The sequence below is a fragment of the Vombatus ursinus genome, unplaced genomic scaffold (assembly GCF_900497805.2).
Source record: "Vombatus ursinus unplaced genomic scaffold, bare-nosed wombat genome assembly UNPS02000580.1, whole genome shotgun sequence".
NCBI lineage: Eukaryota > Metazoa > Chordata > Mammalia > Diprotodontia > Vombatidae > Vombatus > Vombatus ursinus.
Genome location: NW_020940358.1, coordinates 4,675,150 through 4,687,070, shown reverse-complemented (window position 1 = coordinate 4,687,070; position 11,921 = coordinate 4,675,150). Strand labels below are relative to the sequence as shown.

General features: G+C 40.0%; 1 protein-coding gene and 1 pseudogene across 1 annotated transcript in view; both read right to left on the bottom strand.

Annotated features, from left to right (window-relative positions):
* Nucleotides 1-2,604: 2,604 nt before the first annotated feature.
* Nucleotides 2,605-8,606, bottom strand: LOC114034380 (annotated as a pseudogene).
* Nucleotides 8,607-9,273: 667 nt separating this feature from the next.
* Nucleotides 9,274-11,921, bottom strand: part of HELZ2 (helicase with zinc finger 2) — a 32,672-nt gene continuing 30,024 nt past the window's right edge. The window contains exons 18-20 of the mRNA XM_027849941.1: nt 11,381-11,537; nt 10,778-10,945; nt 9,274-10,173 (exon numbers count right to left, since the gene is read on the bottom strand). Of these exons, the coding sequence (XP_027705742.1) occupies nt 10,049-10,173; nt 10,778-10,945; nt 11,381-11,537 (450 nt within the window). The 3' untranslated portion in view covers nt 9,274-10,048. The remainder of the gene's footprint in view (nt 10,174-10,777; nt 10,946-11,380; nt 11,538-11,921) is intronic.

The window sequence follows — 11,921 nt, the reverse complement described above, 5'->3', positions numbered from 1 at the left end:
TGCTCTCTCTCTCTCTCTCTCTCTCTCTCTCTCTCTCTCTCTCTCTGCAATTGATTCTATTCTGTACCAACCACAGGCATTTTGTATAACTGCTTAAGTCACACTTCTTTGTCTCTGAGTTAAGTTTAGACATTCATAGGTTCAGAAGTTCAGTCTTCTTGAGTTGTTTAAAAGTTCTATTTCCCTGTAAATCATTTTAATTCAAAGAAACCTGTTGTCTTGTAAAGGAGGTATATTTCACCATCTGTTTTAGACTGTGACTTGTTTTTAGTGATCTTTTCATTTACATTTTTGTAATTATCATGTATGGTGTTCTCTTGATTCTGTTTATTTTATTCTGTATCAGTTCACTGTCTTTGTCTGTATACTGTCTCTTTAAGGCCCTATTCATAAGGAGCGGTCCATGATAAAAAGGGTCAGAAAAGTGATTTGTTTGTAAAGGAAGATATTTATATTAATTTTCAAAGTGTATGGTATTTGTTGTTGTTTAGTCATTTTTCAGTCTTGTATGACTCTTTATGACCCCGTTTGGGGTTTTCTTGGGAAAGATACTAGAGTGGTATGCCATTTCCTTCTCCAGCTCATTTTACAGATGAGGAAAATTCAGTTTAGGGTCACACAGGGGTCACACAGCTAGTAAGTATCTGAAACCAGATTTGAACTCAGAAGAGGAGTCTTCCTCACTCCAAGTCTGGCACTCTATCCACTGTGCCACCTAGCTGCCTGTTTGTTACCCCTATTTTGGATGGACATTGTGGTATCTAATATGAGTAGAACAATTACTTTTGTATAACCACTATAATACATCTATAAAAGAGCTTTCAGATGAGATTTTGGAGAGAAAATGATATGTGGTATAGATTTGAGGACTTGGATCTTTTTGTTAACATTGTGGAGCAATGCTTAGATTGTGTGGGAACAGTTTAATGTCATAAAAAGACAGAGAAAGATCTTTCTTTATTAAAAAGTAGAGGAAAGTAAGTGTGAAGAGACCATTTCAATGGCACTAAAGTGACAGGTTGTCTTCTTGGAGATTTCAGAAGTGAGGCATGTGGATTATCTCATCTATGTTGCATCTGTGTATTTAATTGCTAAAGAAGGTAGAACTAAAAAAATAGGAAGTCACATAAACATTTGGATATAGAGATATGATTTTAAAAGGACTGATGACTGCCTAGGGAAAATTTGATGAGTCATGACTTTTGGGGCAAAAAAAAAAAAGTTCTTCCTCATCATCTAGAAGTTGGTGACACTTTTCATATGAATCTGTTGCTCTCTCCTACTGCCACCCCTTCTAACTGAACACAGAATGCAGGTTGAAGATCTAAAAACATCATTATTTTGAGTGGCTGGTTGTGTAGGTAGATGACATTTTGGATGGGAGCTCAAGAGCTAGAGTGAGAAACGAAATGTATACCCTTCAAGAGGGTTACCTCTCAGATCATGAAGGAATTTGAATGTAACTCTGAGGGGGGAGCTCATCTCTGGAAACTTAGACCTGCTAATATGAGAGGTTGGAGGAGGGAGCCAAACCCAGAGAGAAGTGGAATATTTCATGGAACATTGTATAGGTATTTACATATCACTTTGTCTACCGCCTGAAGCACAGATTTAAGGTGTTACATAATGAAGGCATTAGAACAGAACAGCTCACCTCATAAGTTGTTCCTTGCGCATGACTCCCCATACTTCTCTGAATTCTTCATACTCCACATTATAAAATAATATTCCATTACAATCATACACCACAACTGATCCAGCCATTCTGGAGAGCAATTTGAAACTATGCCAAAGGGCTATAAAACTGTGCATACTCTAATCCAGTGATACCACTGCTAGGCCTGTATCACAAACAGATCATAATAAGGGGAAAGAACCCATATGTACAAAAATATTTATAGCAGCTCTTTTTGTGGTAACAAAGAATTGGAAATTGAGGTGATACCCATCAATTGGAGAATGGCAGAACAAGTTGTGGCATGTGAATGTATATTGTGCTATAAGAAATGATGAGCAGGCAGGTCTCAGAAAAACCTGGAAAGACTTACATGAACTGATGCTAAGTGAAGTGAGCAGAACCAGGAGAACATTATACACAGTAACAGCAACATTGTGCAGTGATCAACTATGATAGACTTAGCTCTTCTCAGCAATACAATATCTTAGACAATTCCAAAAGACTAATGACAGAAAATGCTATCCATATTCAGAGAAAGAACTATGGAGTCTGAATGCAGATCTAAACATACTATTTTTACTTTTTTTGTTTTCTCTTTCTCATGGTTTTTCCCTTTTGTTTGATTCTTCATTCACAACATGACTAATGTGGAAATATATATATGGCAGGCAATTGGGGTTAAGTGACTTGCCCAGGGTCACACAGCTAGTAAGTGTCAAGTGTTTGGTCTGAGGTCGGATTTGGACTCAGGTCCTCCTGACTTCAGGCCAGTGCTCTATCCACTGCGCCACCTAGCTGCCCCGGAAATACATATTTAAAAAAACAATCATACACCACAAATTGTTCAGCCATTCCCTAATAGATGAGCACCCAGTTTGTCTCTAGTTTTTTGCTGCCACAGAAAACAATGCAGGGTAAGAAAGAAACTATTTCATTACACAGGAGTTATCTCAAATTCCTGATTCTACTGCAGTGACTGGTTCACCAATCTTCAACACCAACAAGTTGTCTTAATTCTGAATGTTCAGCCTGTACCTTAAGCAGTGTTTCTTGAAGATAAAAAAGTCAAGAGCCCTGAGCAAGAACCTTAGAGATAATAAGCAATGTATCATCAGCAAAGCTTGGACTCCAAGTGAGGCCCTTCCTTTTACATTGGGCTTATATTCAATAAGAATTTCAGCTATTGCTAATTCCACTTACACCTGCATGTGGAACTATGCAACCATCTTCAATAACATTTTTGGCAGCTGGGAGGCCTTCTTTTCCTCTGATTTGTGTGAACATGTGCTTATTTGGTCTCTTGATCAACAAGGTGCTAGGGAATTATCAGATTTCTCAACAAAGAGAAATTTCTCTTCTCCCAATGCATTTTCACAGACAAGTATTACATGTCCCAAATAGTGAGAATTTAGATTATCAAGAGAATTCATAGTCAATCCACCACATACAAAAGCCTGTCTCTCCATGTTTCTTTCTTTCACTCTCCACAGGGACATATTTGTCTTCTTTTACATTACCTTAAGAAAATGGTTCAATTCTCTTTTGATTAATAAAAAATCTTTTGTCTGGATCACCACATGCTTTCCTCTTTATTTCTCTTGTCTTCTTCACTGTATCTTCAATGAATTTTTTTTCTGTTCTTAATAGATTCTCTCCCTCCTCTGGACTTTTTAAAAAATCCATAATTCACTTCTAGTTTTTCATACTCTAATTATACATTGAATGTAAGGATGGAGACATCTTCTACTCTTTTCCTTCATATAAAGATGTCTGGTACTATGGTCCAAGACCAGTCTTTTCAGGATCGTGTTAATTTCTAACTTACGTTTCATCTCCATAATCTCTATCATGAAGAGATCAAAAGGTTCATTTGGCTTTCTGACAGCCATATTGAACCCACCACTGCATTCCTTGTGAATTTTAATATGCAAAGATGTTCTGGCCAAAGTACAGCTAGGTAGCACAGTAGATACAGTATTAAACGTGGAGTCAGGAAGATCTGAGTTCAAATCCAACCCCAGACATCTACTGGTTGTGTGACACTGGGCAAATCATTTAATGTTTCTCAGCCTCAGTTTCCTAACATGTAAAATGTGGGTAATAATAGCACCTACTTCACAGGATTGTTGTGAGAATCAAATAAGATAACATATGTAAAGTGCTTTGGAAAATTTAAAGTACTATATACATGCTAGGTGTTGTTATATAGAAGTATTTTGCTATCTATTTTCTGGCTTATTTTGACTTGACTGAAAACTTCAAGTGCATTTGTCTTCGTAACTTCAAATTCTTCTCTTATTGGATGTAGACCTTCAGAGATGCAGACATCAATCTGTTTCAGCAGATCTCAATAATTAGAACATTTGAAGTGGTACCATCTCAGTAATGTCATACTGGGCTACTGTTCCTTTTCCTATTAAGGAGGTTATTGGATATTATATTTGCATCTCATGTAATACCATATTGCTGTCTTTGGTAAGCTTGATGTCACCAGTGCTACAAACAAGTATCTTCATGGTGTCCTTTGGCCCCAGGCTTATTCTCAGTTCCCAGGGCTATATGAACGTTGACAGCCAGCACTCATCTCTGGACTTCAGCTGACATGGCTCAGGATTAGGTGGTATTAGGCAAGTCAGACCTTAATTCCAAAGTAGTCACCACTTGTCTCCTGTTCATGATTTTTCAAAGATCATCAAGAGCAGGTAAGTAATCAGTTCCACTACTTCCAGGACCTTGTGACACAACTCATCCAGGTCTTATGACTAGAACTCATTAAGGACCATTAAATATTGCTGTACTATTATTTCACATATTGGCTTTTCCTGTTAATAATTTTGCTCTTATAAATGAGAAGACTATTCTTCTTCGTAGAAAAGAGAAACAAAGAAAGAATTTCATAGTTTTGCCTTTTCTATCATTTGTATCACGTCTGATCCACTTCAATAAATAGTCTCATCACTTTTTAAAAAATGTTTTATTCTGAACTTAAACACTAAAAAAAAAGCATTTCCCAATTAGCAGAATAGAAAGAGGATTGTATACAAAACATATTAAATTCCACACATTTCTTTCAAAAATTTTCTGTTTAATCTCCAAAGGCCTCATGATGGAAAATGCTATCCACATCCAAAGAAAGAACTATGGAGTTTGAATGCAGTTCGAAGCATACTATTTGCTATTTTTTTCTTCTGTTGTGTTTTGTTTCCTCTTTCTGGTGGTTCCTCCTATTGGTTCTAATTTTTACATACAACATGACTAACATGAAAGTATGTTTAATAGGAATGTATATGTATAGTCTATATTAGATTGTGCCCTGTCTTGGGGAGGGAGGTGGGGAGGGAAAGGGAGAAAGAATTAAAACTCAAAAGCTTGGAAGTGATTGATGATAAATCAAAATAAATTTTAAAAAAATTCTGTTTATCCACACTTCCTTCTGATCTTATTTGTATTTGCTTCTGTGTATTTAGAAAGTGCTTCAGTGGTCCTTTTTTCCCCCTAAGCCCAGGGCATCACTACTGCTAACCTGCTCTCTCCTCAACAAACCTTTCCCAAGTAGAAATCAAAATTTAAGAAAAAATCCTTGTAACAAATAATCATAATCAGGGCAATGTTAGCAGGAAATTGCTAACCACTACTATTCATCACTTCTTTCTCTGACTAGTACTGGGATGATCTTTCCCCCAGTGGCATCTGAGGAGTTTCCGAGGAATAAGTCAGAGCATCAAAGTTGCTGCCTTCTAAGATCATCCAGCTTTACCCTCTATGTTAAGAGCCTCATGGCTACTACCTAATGATGTTACCACCAGTGTATTATTTCTGAATTTGGATTTTCTTTTCCCTTATGAGTAAACTGTAGAAAATACAATTGACGTGGTTACTGAGGGTTAAAAAGAAGGTAAATTGATACTAAAACTAGAGGCACAAAAGATGGAACCAAAAGTAAGGTTGCCTAGGCAGGGTTTTAGTATTGGAACTGGTATGCTAGCAAGCTGATCAAGTTCAACAAAAACAAGCTCAGCCCAAAGGAGAGATATAAAAAAACAACTTTCTTCCCACCCTCCACCCCTCCCCTATTGCAGAAGTCAGGTGTGGAACATTGTATGTCAGGTTTTTTTCCACACCTAACCTTTTCTTTTTTAATTTCATAACATTCAGTTTCAATTGTTTGGGGATTATTATTCTGTTTTCATTGTTGTAATCATTTTGTTCATTGTCTTCCTGGTTCTGCTTACTTTACTTGTTATCAGTTCATGTAAGTCCTTATTCTCTGCATTTATCATGTTGTTTCTTAGAGCAAAGGAATGTTCCACTACATTCATGTACAGTTGTTTAGCCATTTACCAATCAATGAATAACTACTTTGTTTCCAGTTCTTTGCTACCACAAAAACAGACCTTTGATCTTTGTTATAATGGATGGTTCTCAGGCTGATTTCAGAAAAATCTGGAAAGATTTACCTGAACTGATGCAAAGTGAAGTGATCAGAACTAGGAGAACAGTGAACACTGTAAAAGTAATACTGTACAATCATCAACTGTGAATGCTTAGCTATTTTCAGCAATACAATGATCCAAGACAATTCCAAAGGACTCATGATGAAAAATACTATCCACATCCAGAGAAAGAACTGACGGAGTCTGAATGCAGATCAAAACATACCGTTTTTCACATTCTTTATTTTTTTCATGTTTTTTTTTCTTTTAGTCTGCTTCTTTCTTTCACATCACTTATATGGAAATGTTTTACATGATTGTATATATATGTCTATATATAACCTATATCAAATTGCTTACCATGTTAGGGAAAGGGGAGGTGAGGAAGGCAGGGGAAAAATTTGGAACTCAAAAACAATTTTTAAATGAATGTTGAAAATTGTCTTTACATCTAATTGGGAAAATTAAATATTTAAAAAATAATAAATGGCTCTCTAGAAGGGAGAGGGAAAAGGATAAAAGGGGAAATCTAAGTGGTATAAAAACAAAGAATATCAATAAAAATCTATTTTCTTAAAATTTGATAAAAAATAAAATGACCTGTGATAAAGAGTTAGATCCTTCACAAATATATATATATCCAACATACACATAGGACCAGAAAATAGCATTTCTCCTGCCATATTTACAAAGGAACAGATATACCCACTCCCCACCAACACACCCACAGAGAGGCAAGCACATCCATTCCCCACTTATAGAGAGAGGCAAATGCACTAACTCTTTGCCCTCCCTTTCATATATTAATGTATAAGGGTCAGTGCAAACATTCTCTTACACATATACAGAGAGGCATACTTGTTTTATTTTTAAAATACCCAAAGGGGTAAATATCTGATCTCACATGCACATACATAGAAAAACCCTCATTCCTGACAAAACACACCCACATTCATCCATCTCTTTCCCATATACACCCATAGGGTGAAGCATCCATTGATACATTCACACACACAAATGAAGGAAATTACCCCTCATTAGGGAGGCTGACACCCATCTCTCCCTATCAACATCACCATCCCACCCCACCAATACACACATATCCATAAGGGCAAATTTATCTCTCAAACCCTAGAAGAGATGACACCCATATGAGCAGATAGATGCCATTTTCCATCTCTCCCCCTTCTCCTCTCAAAATGCCTAAGCCTCATTCACTCACTGACTCACATACACCCTCTGTCCTTACCTCTTTCTCAGTCACACACACACACACACACACACACACACACACACACACACACACAAGGGATAGACACCTCCCACATCCATCCCATTCTCTACAACCCCCAGTCTTTCATATACATATAACACATCACATACCTTGAGACATCAAACTACAATCCATGAGCACTGCTGTTATAATAAAATTAATTTAATATTAAATCATACAAGTGCATAGTCCAAGCTTAGGTATAAAAAAATGGAATGTTGAAGTCTATATCCTTGATTTGTCAAACATTCAAATCAATTAAGTCCTTTCCTTAAAGGAATCTAAAAGCCAATAGAAACTACACTTTGCAGCAACACATAAAAAACATACCTTGCAGCAATGTGTGCCCCAAAATACACATCTGCTCCACCTCAGTGGCAACTTTAGGAGCTGGCAGAAAAGAACTATTGCACCAAGATCTAGGGTGAGAGCAAGTGAGGGGGGGAAGGAGGAGCCTCCATTCCCTGAGCTTGCCACAATGCTGTAGCTTACAGGAAACCTGAGAGGCAGTGCTAGTCTCCCCTGCTTCCGCTCCCCACACATGTCATGTCCCTAGTTAAGGGCTTCCTTCCTAAGGGCTACATGAAAGGGAGGTGGGGTGAGGAAGGGGAAAGTAGAAGGAATTAGATTCCCCAATTTCAGAGAGTCTGCACAAACAGGGAAATCCCTAAAGGTCAGACCAACCCTCAAGGGCAGCCTGCACTGTTAGCAGTCTGTACCCTGAGTTAGCGAGAGATTTCAGCAAGAGGTACCTCAGTTCTGAAGGGCAGACACTGCTAGCCTGGGTAGATGGTAGGTCCTATTGTAAACAAACAGTGCTCCAGAGCTTGGCCTTCCTTCCTTCTCTCCCTCCCATCCGCCCTGCCCACTGAGGGCCAGGCACAGTGGAATGCATAAGGTAGCAAGTGACAGAAACAATTTCCAAGAAGCAGGCAACACAGTATTTCTGCACAAAATACACTGTGGTCCCTACAATGAAGACCAACCCTGGCTCCAAGCCAACAGGCTGATTTCTTCTTTCTTTCCTCTTCAGAGAGAGGGCAAATCTGTTTGCTCATCTGACATAATGGTAAGCCCATGTTCAGACAGCTGCAGCTGATGCCCTGAAACAGACAGAATCCTCCTGGGGACGGCTGAGTCCTGGCCTGCAGGACAGCATAGGCATGTGCAAAGCAAGGCCTTCACTGCAGAGGAGCACAAAGAAGGGGTTGCAGGCATTCATCCTCCCCACCCCATCCCACCCCACTCCCACCCTTTGCCCGACCCTAACTTAGAGGTATCTTGGCTGCAGAGGTACAGCCATAGGGGCAAGTGCAGCATTTCTATCCTTACTGCTATTGGGCATAGGGTACTTGGGCTGGATCTGTTCTAGCCTCTACTCCAGGCAGCCCTCCACAGCACTAGGCTTACCTGGCCTTGCACTCCCTACCTGACAAAGACAGCATTATTGCACAATTCCTACCTTCACATTACAATAGGAGCTTCTCCCAAAATAGCTAGTGCAAACTATAGTTTGTTGGTTTGAATTTGGTTTTATGCTGCTGCCCAACCCCAAACCCCAGGGTGTTGTGGAAGCAGTCTTAAGTTCACCAAGACATATGGGGTATAGTCACTTATTAGGCCAGGGGCAGTGGTATGCTAAAGGATAAATGCCCATCCCCTCCAGAAAGCTGAGAAAGGTCACCTTGGTCAGTCAGTTTAACTGCTGTGACCTTACCCTTCTACCTGGATGCCTGAATCTTTCCCGTACTCCTTGTTCTAGCCAATACTACTTGGCTACTTTAAAAACCACAACAACAAAAAAGACCACATCCAATGTACAACATTGACAAGCAAAATCATGGCCACGGATCAACAATCGGATTTTAAAACAGTCCAGGAATAATTAGTTTGTTTGTTTGTTTGTTTTTAAGCAGCTTCTCTAAGGGTTCTCTTGCTTCACCCAGAATCTTCTCAGATCAGCACCAAGGATGAACTCCAGAGTTGGGTTTACAGCAGAAATCCCTTGGGCCTCCCCAAACCCCTCACTCTGCATGGACAGAGAAGAGGCTACACTGCACCTGGAGGCTTCTCAGTCAACAATCTGGCCAGAACACTCTTACTAAGAGCACTTAAAATAGGGCAAGAAGAGTCTGGGTTACTCCTCAACCTGCTCCTTATCCTTTTTCTCTAAGATTAAAAAGCCAAATGGTTTTTATATTCAAATAATAATAGTTTCCTCCTTCCCTCCAGGGGGTAGGAGAGGAGAAAAATTTTTCTAAAGATTCATGTTATTGCTGGTTCTCTCTGAAGGCTTGGTCCTGGTCCGCTTTGGTCTATTGAGTTCATATAAGCTAGACATCAGAGGCAGTCCCCCAGATTCCATCAGTCCCCACTGGCTGCAGTCACAAAAGGCACATGAGGATGCACTAAGTGCGGCTCCCTTGGCTGGGAAAAGGGGACAGAAAAAAGGGAAGGATTTTTGGTCAATTTTGTTTTCTCATTGGCATTTTGTAAAATAAAGTACAAGATGCTGGACATTCCTGGTGTCGGAGAGGAAAAAGTCTCAAAGAGATTGCAAAGCCATCATGGGGACAGGGAGAAAGGGGTAGCCATTGACTATCCACCTCTGAGTGCACAAATAAGCCTTCTGGCCCAAGAGAAAAGGCCTATGAGGGCTATGTCTTAGTGGCAGACAGCTGGCCTCTGACAGACTTGCACTGAAGAAGCCAGGACACAGCATCCCTTCTTGGTGTAGAAATCAATGAGCCGGTGCCACATTGGACAGCAACTCAAGAGGTAGTGATTTCCTGCAAAGGAGGAAACAGGAATTACAAGCCTGAGCAATCCCTCACATGTGTACTAGACTTTATGAGTTACAAAACTTCCATATTCATAACTTCATTTGATCCTCATAATCCACTGTCCCCTCTCTATCCTATCCCTCAGGAAAGCAGGGATTTCCCTATCTCCCCATTTCACAGATGGAGGCCCAGAAGAGTGAAATGACCAAAGTAACACAGCAAGTTAACGTCTACCCTGGGACCCTGAAAACCGGTATCCTTGATCATCCAGTGTTGAAAACATCTACCATAAATGAAGATAGACTGAAGAATCAGGTCTGTAGCCCTCCATCATCTCCTGGGACCAATTCATCCAAATGAATCTGCTTTCACCCAACTGCCCTCCTACTCTCCTCCACCATACTCAAGCTAGCTAGTTCTCTTTCCAGATCATACCATGGGCCTGAATGTCCAAGATCCTGGCCATTGCTGTTCCACTACCCTTGGTAAAAGTCAGTGAGTGAAGCCCTCACCACCACCCCATTTTATTTCCTACCTCCCCCTCCCTCCACCCTATGTATCACAGTCCTCTGCATGGGCAGTTTGTCTGAGAAGCTCTGTCCCCACTCACCAATGATGCAGAGCCCCTCTTGGGCCCGAGTGATCCCCACATTGACCTGATGTGGGTCACTGACAAATCCCAGGTGTTTCTTCAGCCAACTTTTGGTGGGCCTCCCATCAATCTCACCAAGAGGGCAGGATCGAACTGTACTTAGTATAACATATCGCCACTCACTTCCTAGGAGGTGAACGCAAGAAATAGGAATGACATCTAAGCAATGCGTACCTCAGTCCCACTCATCTGAGGTCTACCCTGATTATCCCTCCTTTCTGAGCTACTTAAAGCACCTTACTTTACCCCACACCAAAACCATTGCCCCTTTCTTCTTCCACTCCCTGCCCCCAACCAATTTAAACTCTCAGAATCTCTTTCATCATCTACTTCTCACATCAGAAGTCCTCTTCCCATATAATCTCCTCCAGGAAGCCCTCCATGACTAAGGAAGGGTTCTTTATTTACCCTACTACCCCATATTCAAAGTCCTATTTCTATCCTACCTCCTTCAAGGAACTTTCCCTAATAGAAGAGTCATTTATACACTGAGCACTCTAGCAACACTGCTCAGAACAGACCAAAAAGCAGTTTCCCTCTTCTACCAGGTGTAAGGCCCACCTTGGCTCTTTTTGATGGAGGAGACGGTCACTCCAGTAATTCCCTCCTTTGAGAGCCGCTTGTTGATCTCTGACACCTGGGCATTGTATGGGCTGAGGATCGCAATGTCTTTGGGTTTTATGGTCCTATCCAAGGTCAGTTGCTTTGCTATTCGAACCTGTAGACACAGGAACCACAGGAAAGTTTAGAGTGCAACATGAGGGTAATTCTGTTCTAGGCAGCAATCCGTCTTAGTGAATTTGTCAATCTATTGTGCCAAAAAAAGGCTCTTATTTGTCTTATTCAGGTTACTAGGTAAGATCATGCCTGAATCATTTTTTAAAAATAATATTTTATTTTTCCCCAATTACATGTAATAATTTTTAATGTTTTTTTTTTAATTTGGAGTTTCAAATTCTATCCCTCCCTCCTTCCCTCCCTGAGATGATAAACAATCTTATATAGGTTGTATATAAGCAGTCATGTAAAACATTTCCATATTAGTCATTTTGTGGAAGAAAGAAAGAAAGAAAGAAAGAAAGAAAGAAAGAAAGAAAGAAAG